General features: G+C 35.5%; 1 protein-coding gene across 1 annotated transcript in view; it reads left to right on the top strand.

Annotated features, from left to right (window-relative positions):
- LOC104522937 (DNA topoisomerase II beta) overlaps positions 1 to 8,485 on the top strand; it is a gene marked incomplete at its 3' end in the record, with an annotated part of 36,196 nt that extends 27,711 nt beyond the window's left edge. Inside the window, exons 18-23 of the mRNA XM_010165729.2 lie at positions 1,859 to 1,980; positions 2,812 to 2,960; positions 4,107 to 4,338; positions 5,786 to 5,920; positions 6,502 to 6,702; positions 8,290 to 8,485. Of these exons, the coding sequence (XP_010164031.2) occupies positions 1,859 to 1,980; positions 2,812 to 2,960; positions 4,107 to 4,338; positions 5,786 to 5,920; positions 6,502 to 6,702; positions 8,290 to 8,485 (1,035 nt within the window). The remainder of the gene's footprint in view (positions 1 to 1,858; positions 1,981 to 2,811; positions 2,961 to 4,106; positions 4,339 to 5,785; positions 5,921 to 6,501; positions 6,703 to 8,289) is intronic.
- Between the last annotated feature and the right edge of the window lie 148 nt (positions 8,486 to 8,633).

The following is an 8,633-nucleotide window of genomic DNA, read 5'->3' as shown; positions in this document are numbered from 1 at the left end:
GGGGGGGCGGGGAAGCCCAAGCACCTTTATCTCTACTTTCCCGTAGATTTTTCTGTAGTGGAGGTGATCAACCTTCTTGACGCTACAGACTCATACCAAAATATTCATGCAGCAAGAGCTTTTTGTATGGGATAGTTCACAGGTGGATAGGGGTAGCAGCTTCCTGGTGGGATGGATCTCCAGCTCCACTGCAGAATGAGGCTGGGTTAGATATGCAAATACATCTCTAGGGAATCAAAGAATGTCTGTTTCAGCTTCTCTAGACTTACTTCCTCCTGTAGTTGGACACTTGATTAACTGGTGGTCTCTATGCAAGCATTCCATAGTCTGCTGCTCTGGAGCAAGACTCGCTATAGATCTGTGTGTATCAGGAGGTCATTGTTCCTTATACTCTACACTGACTGGTTTCTCAGAAACAGCAGAATGATTTTTCTGAAACATAAAGAATGAACTTGCAGCAGAACAATTAGTTTCTTTGAATTGAAGTTCTCCAAGATTGTGTTTACAGAAGTGTAAGAAAACTAGAAGGGAACTTATTTATTTATATAATTGCATGTGCACATGTGTGTGTATATATATAATATAATGTATGTAGATATAATATTATACATGTTATATATAATTGCTATCAGTTACACATAATATTATGTCTAACACTATACATATATATTATACACTCCACACACATAGTATGTACAGTATTATACATATAATTTACATATTATATGTAATTGCTATCAGTGTTTCTTCCAACTTTGGCCGTAATTCTGCATTCTGGGCATGGAGATGTGAACTGTTCAGCAGTTATAGTTCTCTAGCAATGGTTTTTGTTCTTCAGTATCAAGTGATATATAACAGACTAGTCTGGTAGCAAATCTCAGGAAAAGTAAAGAGGAAGAAGATTGTCTTAACTATCTCCTCACAGCTTCTAGCTACCATTCTTACTCCTTGGTGATTCTTCTGTATAAAGGAAATCCTCTTAAGTCGGGTACATTCAATATATTTTTAGTAGAAAAATGTGATGCAGACCCATTGTAAGGAAAATTGTATATTGCATATTTAAATGAAATAGAGAAATAGAGATTGGAGTCTGTCTTTTTTTTTTTCCTCTTATGTTTGACCCAGATTAGTAATGGTAACACATAGCAATATTTTAGTGCTTTTCAGAAATGTACGTGAATTAAAACACTGAATAGATCAATATGCATCATCTAGAATGGGTTATCAATTCTAGATAGCATGCAGAAAAAATTATGCAATCCTTTCCATGCAGATGTTGTACTTAAAGTGTGCCTAAACAGTAAAAATAAATTGGAAGATCAAAGAGACTGACTTCTTTCTTAAAACTTTAAAAGATCTAAAAGGGAGACAAATAATAGGTCTTCCTGTTGAATTTTAATGAGCATTTGAGAATTTCACACAAAATGTAAAATTTTAGAGTGCTTTAAAATACATGTAAGCTACAGTTACACTTGTCACTGCTGAATTTGTGTTGATATTCTTAGGAAAAAGTTTTTGTTGAGTAGACTTGAAAGAAACAATTCGTGATTTGTGGAAGCTGTACATTTAAAAGTTGCTGTGTATTAGAATGATGCATTGTATGCTGCATAGTAATGATGGGCTGAAGGGGTTACACTTCCACTCTTCTGGTAACTTTTTCAGTTTGGTAAAATAGTGTTATTTTAAAAGAACTGAGATGTTAATTTGTTATTTTGCTAATATTGCAGTGTGGGGTTTTTTTGCATTTCATGTTTAGACTTCTATTGAGAGATTAGAAATATTAATAAGGCGAAACAAGTTTATTACTTAAAAACATGTGCTTGTATATGTGTTGAAAATGGAATATTCTTCTTAATAGGTTTGAAACCAGGGCAACGCAAAGTTTTATTCACTTGCTTTAAGAGAAATGATAAACGTGAAGTAAAAGTTGCTCAGCTGGCTGGTTCTGTTGCTGAAATGTCAGCTTATCACCATGGGGAGGTGAGTATGAAGGATAATAAAATTGTGAGGATTTTTAGCCTATATAAAATATTGGGTAAACGTTTGCTGTATTGAAATGCAAAGCTGTTGACTAGAAGTCTACTAATCACAGACTTACTTTAAAGGAAAATGAACCAAGCAATATGTAGCTTAATAAAACAGCGTATTTCCAATTTTTCCAAGTCTTTGTGCACAGTGGTATCACAAATAGTTTGTGCATTGTGGCAAAATAATAGATAACTAGGTAACTTCTGGATTCTCAAATAATGGGAATGTAGGAACTATGTACTAGACACTTTTTGTCTTGAACAAGAAATAGTCTTTTAAGGGAAGAAGGAGAGATACTGTTCTATGAAAACCTGGTACAGTGTTGGAACAAAGATTATTTCTAGCTCCTGTTTTGTGTATATTTATCTGAAATATAAGCAGGAGTTGCCATATTAACAGTCTCTCTCCATCCCTTCTTCTTTCTTTTTAAAAGCAATGAGCAGTATTTCATGTGGTAGTAAGTGCAGTTAGTTTGTGCCTCTTTCATGCCTCCAGAGAAGTGCTTTAGAAAAAAAATGGAGAAGGCCAGGGATTTCCATAAGCATAGAATGTGAGGACACTTAAATCAGGGAGGCAACATGGCTGTGGAAGAAGGAGCATTGTGTTTTCCCAGTAGCTCTTGTAATAGGTTTACAATATTCCTTTCTAAGGGAGACTACTTTTTTTGAAATTGAGTTCAGGTTGGTCACACAATTTTTGAGCATTAAAAATGTATTTTATTGACTGATTAGGAAAGCTTGTCTCTGCTTATATTTATCACTATTAATATGTATTTTCTTGCAGCAAGCGTTAATGATGACTATTGTCAACTTGGCTCAGAACTTTGTTGGCAGTAACAATGTTAATCTGCTACAGCCTATTGGTCAGTTTGGTACCAGGCTTCATGGTGGAAAGGATGCTGCCAGCCCTCGCTATATTTTTACCATGTTAAGGTAAACACAAATATAAAGCTAAATGCATGCTTTTAAAAAGCCTTTTTATGAAACTAATTATTTTTCCAATGCTACAGGTTGCTCTGTGGGAGAAGAGTGGGGGAGGATTGGAATATTTTGATCAAAGCTCAAATTCTGCTTTACATCTATAAGTGTGTTTTTGCACATGGATTTTTAGCATGATTTTCTGTGCATTGATGTTCTGTGGGAGTCATAGCTTTTAAGGAATTAAACTTTGAATCCTAAGGCTGAAGACCTTATGCAGATAACTCAGTGTAGTTACTGACCTTAAATTGTGACTTGCAGAAGTAGCTTTCAGTTTCCCTGTTCAGTGTGAAATCTGTTCAGTTTCACGATAGAAAGTCTATTGCTACCAGGTGATAAGTCCTGCAGCTCAGCCTAGACTTTAAAGTTGAGACGGATTCTTTTCCTTTTGGATTGATTTCTTCATATCAAACTAAATTACACCTACATAATTAATATTGAAGACCTAATGTAATGATGCTGATTTTTCACAGCTATATACCTTAAATTCTCTTTGGTGTGCAGAGTGTTAGAATGTGTTCATTAATGTAAAATACACTATTTTATAAGTTATATTGCTTCTCAGGTTTTATTCCCTTTCTCATATGCGTTCTTTCTGCAACTTAGTTTTGTATGTTTTCCTTTTTGCATGAGCTGCTGGAAATCATATTCACCTCTAGATGAGCAAAAGTAGTCATCAGTAGACCTCTGTAGTATTTCTGGAGATTGCTAGGCCTACAGTTAAGCAACGAAGTTTTGCAACTATTTGCATGCTGTGTTGCTTTATTACTGGGTGACCTACTGTCACATTGAAATATATGTTCTGAGTGCTTCAAAGAATGATGTTTTTATTGATGTTAAATGTAATCCATTACTAGTATTGTGTACATGAGATATTGTGAAGGAAACATCATCTCTAATGAAAACAGTCTTCCACGGGGAAGAACTTCCTTTGCTCGGGAGGTATGTACACTGTATTTTCAGCTTCAGAATGGCAAAGAGAAAGGAAGACATGAGAAAAATCTACCAGTAGATCATATCTGGACCCACAGACTGTTTAAAGCATTATGTACTTACTGGACTCCAGTTAAAGAGTTTTCTTTTTCTTTTTCTTTTTTAAAGCCCTTTAGCAAGGCTGCTTTTTCCATCAGTGGATGACAACTTGCTTAAATTCCTTTATGATGACAACCAGCGTGTGGAGCCTGAATGGTATATTCCCATCATTCCCATGGTTTTAGTAAATGGAGCAGAAGGAATTGGTACTGGATGGGCTTGCAAACTTCCAAACTACGATACTAGAGAGATTGTAAACAATGTCAGACGAATGCTGGATGGCTTAGATCCCCACCCAATGGTAAAACTAATTATATATACTGGTATTTTATATGTTTACTAAACAAACCTTATTTTGTACTTAAAAAATGAATTCGTGTCACTCTAGAAATGCTTGATTATTGGAACATCAGAGTTGGATTGTCCCAGTAATTTTGTGTAGGAGCTTTACTTGATTGTTGGGATGTGGCTGGGGGAATTCACTTTGAAGCAAAAACATTGCAATTTTCATTTTTTCAGTTATATCAGAGGACTTTTATTCAATCTGCTAACTTTAAGCCTTCACAGTTGCAAGACTTACAGGGTAGTTATGACATGGCAGTAGAGTAAAAATTTGTACCTCTCTTTCCTTTTTGAAGCTACTACTAATCATCTTCAGCCAAATTTAACACTTCCTCTGTCTTGTCTGAATTGTACTGTTTTCTATGTCTGTAAGCACAGGAGAAGGTATTGTCACTGCTCAAGAAAATCAGTAGCTTCTGAACAGCATCTAGCCTCTGTTCCTTTATTTGACATTTTATAAGATGTCTTGGAAGTGGTGTATACATGAAAAAAGGTGGACGGGAAGAATACCTGGGTGAATCCAGAATATCTATAACCAACAGAGGAAATACAGATAATGTAACTTTTACTTTACAACTGAGGGATATTGCTACTTTGCTGTGCTTACCAAGTCCTAGAATCAGAAACATCTTTTCTTCTCTGCAGTTCACTGAGTGTGCAGTATCAATTTTCATGACATAGTGAATTTCCTTTTGCAAATTCTTGGGAACAATGAATAGATTTTTTTTTTTAAAATTAATGCAATCCATTGCCCTTCCTTTAGGACTCCTAGGCCTTCTGTGTAGTCTCACAGTCAATTGAAGCTTCACTGTGGTTGAAAGAGGCAGTTCTGCCTCCATCTAGCTCCTTTCTGTATGCTGGTATGTGTTTGTGGCTGTATGGTAAGCTGGATAAAGGAATCAATTCAGTAAAAAAAAAATTCCCTGCCCTGTTAGTTACTTTTTGAACTGGATGGGTTCCACTATCCTTGCCAAGCAGCACAAGAATGAAAAAAATGGTTAGGGGAGGTAGCACCACTTCTGTAAAGTTATTGAGGACTGGGGTGTTAATCTGCTTTCTGTCATGCCTTATCTGTGCTTGCAGTTTTCTTTAAAAAAAGAAAAAAAAAAAAAACAACAGAAAAACCTACAAATAAAATAAAAAAGCCACCACCTCACTGGGTTCAGCTGCATCTTTGTAATCATTTATCTGCTCTGTAGACTTTGAGATACTCCCGTCACTTGCATGTGTGTATTGTGTTTTTTCTGTAGCATTTTTCCTATGACTTGAGATTTTCATGGGCATGAGAAGCTGGTTGATGGATTAGTGCAATATAAAATGATATCTGTATGGTGTATGGGAAACAAATATTTTTTAGCATTTTATTATAAAGATTATGACCACTTTGCTGATTTTTGCAATTTCAGCTCCCAAACTACAAAAACTTCAAAGGAACCATTCAGGAACTTGGTCAAAACCAGTATGTAGTCAGTGGTGAAATATTTGTGGTGGACAGGAACACAGTAGAAATTACAGAGCTTCCTGTAAGGACATGGACCCAGGTAAGTAATGTAACATTTACATAAAAAACAAAAGCAACAAAAAGTTCCTTATTAAATTATTAATCCTACGTCCATGATGGATTTTAACACAATTTCTGATGATTATACATACATGGAAAGGAACATGGTTTCATTCTTTTGTGTGCCTTTGTAGAAGATGGTTTTCCACTTGTGCCATTTACTGTCCGTACTACAAAGAATACCTGTTTCTCCTGTTGAATTAATATTTAATCCCCTTTTTCTTTTGAGTAGACTTTTCTGTCCTTGCTAGATGCCTGTTATGTTGTGCTAGTCTTGGCCTGCATTTTGCAGGTTATACTGGTTCTAGAATTTCTAACTGGTATCTGTCCTGGTTTTTACAAGCCTCCTTATCCTTGCCCCCAGTCTTCACCCCCATCTCCTGGGGGTGGGGGGAAGTGGGTGAACGGCTGTGTTGGCTGCTGGCCAAGGGCTGGACCAGTGAAACTATCACACTGGTATCAGATGTAATGCACAAAGCTTTGAAATGTTATGTTCAGTTGGTTTAAAGAATTGGGAATTTTAAGAAGTGTTTCTGGTTTTTGATACCCTGTTTTTAATAGGTGTACAAAGAACAAGTTCTAGAACCTATGTTGAATGGGACTGAAAAAACTCCAGCATTAATTTCTGACTATAAGGAATACCACACTGATACAACTGTGAAATTTGTTGTGAAGATGACAGAAGAAAAACTTGCACAGGCAGAAGCTGCTGGACTGCACAAAGTCTTTAAGCTTCAAACAAGTCTTACTTGTAATTCTATGGTAACTTTTTCATGTTTGACTATCAGAATCCTTACTGTTGCTTGTTGTAAACTCACATGTTGTTGTAGTGTACTTTGATACTTGGTATTGAACAGTGTATTGTGTATTTGAAATTGAATAGTAGAAAATTGTAGGGATGACAAATATAAGGTCAGTAGGGATCAGCAAATCCATTTTAGTCCTGATGAATCTTTCAAACCACATTAGACAAGCTCGAGGTGGTTTCCTGTGCAGCTAACCAAAAATGCTTAATGTAAAGTAGATCATACAAATAACTTTCTGCCAAATCATAATTAGATTTGAGTTTTAAACTTGAGACAAGTTACATTTTCAAAATTGCACTTTATGCAGGACTATTACTCCTCTAATAGGAGTTAAATGATCCAATGTTTCCACTGACATAAATCCCATTTTAGGTTGTAAGGTATAAAAAAACCACTATCCTTAAGCTACTGGAGACATAATGATGATGTAAATTACTCATACAGTTTATTGTACTTGTAGCAAGATGGGAGTAAGAATGTGAGTAACTGTCTGTGTATTATGAGAGGGATTTGAATTGTAAGATAATTTCTGCCAGAATATTTCCAAACAACCTGTATTTACAGAGACTGAAAAACACAGTTCTGGTTTTTTTTATGGCAGATACTACTTTCAGATATTATCACAAAGCAAAAATGCCATTACTGTTGCTATTATTGTATAAATCAAAAGCTATGTGAAAATAGGTTAGAAATAAATTAAAAACCTTTGAATTGGAAGAGGAAAAAGGCCTTGATCAACCCATTTTGTAGATTGTGCTTGAAATGTAAATCTACCAAATCAAGGATAATACTTTTCACAGGTTTAAACAACCATATGAACTACTGTGAGAATCTGTCTTCAAATTAATATTTAACACAGTGTTTTGCAGCTTAATCCTGTGTTTTCTGCCTACTGAAATAAATAGTTAGGGCTGCTTTCTGTGTTTGTGTAGGAATTAATCTGCCCTAGTGTAAGCATCTCAAGGTATTCAGGCTAGTCATTGTTCACCCAACTCCCAGAGATTTTAGGTAGATTAATTGCCCTCTAGAGGGGCTTACTTATTTCAGTTGACTGTAGAGGGTGGCTAGGGTGACTATTTCACTGGAGATGTCAGAAGTCAGGAAGGATTGATTCCACCTATGATGTAAAAATAATTTCTTACTCTGTTTGTGCTTGAACTTGAGGGGTGGCAGTTTTCACAACTGAGAAGTGACAGATTTGACAGCTGAACTGAAAGACTTTTAAAGCTGCTTTTCAACTGTTTTGTTTAATAGTTGTGAATCATTGTGTGCTACTGAATTTGTGCTTTAATATTTAGACAAAATTAGTCATTCAACCTGATTGAATGTGTTATCATAACTCTGATCTTAAATCTTGTGAATGAAAATAAAATCTCTCCAGCTATGTGCTGTGTAGTTCCACAGTAAGGTTTGAGTTCAGTCTTCAAAATACCACTTTTTGTGTGCTGCGTGTATATGTGCAGTAGAAGTAAACTCGTATGCAAAGGTTAACAGAGTTTGAGTTATTCAGTCTCTCTCAAGCAGTATTTTATGTCTTTTATAGGTGCTATTTGATCATATGGGATGTTTAAAGAAGTATGAAACTGTGCAGGACATCCTGAAGGAGTTTTTTGATTTGCGATTACATTATTATAGTTTACGCAAGGAATGGCTTGTGGGAATGTTGGGTGCAGAGTCTACCAAGCTTAACAATCAAGCTCGTTTTGTTCTGGAGAAGATACAAGGAAAAATTACCATAGGTGAGTGAATATAAGTTAGAACTGGTAACAGTGGGGGAAAATCTGGAAATTATTTAAGTGCAGTAGAATGTACTTGCATACAAGACATTTATTTTCATGACACTGATTTTATTTTTATTTTATTTTTTAAATTTTTATTTTATTTTAT

The sequence above is a fragment of the Antrostomus carolinensis genome, unplaced genomic scaffold, assembly GCF_000700745.2.
Source record: "Antrostomus carolinensis isolate BGI_N321 unplaced genomic scaffold, ASM70074v2 scaffold350, whole genome shotgun sequence".
Lineage (NCBI taxonomy): Eukaryota > Metazoa > Chordata > Aves > Caprimulgiformes > Caprimulgidae > Antrostomus > Antrostomus carolinensis.
Note: the sequence above shows the minus strand (reverse complement) of the source record. Positions and strands in the feature narration are given on the sequence as shown.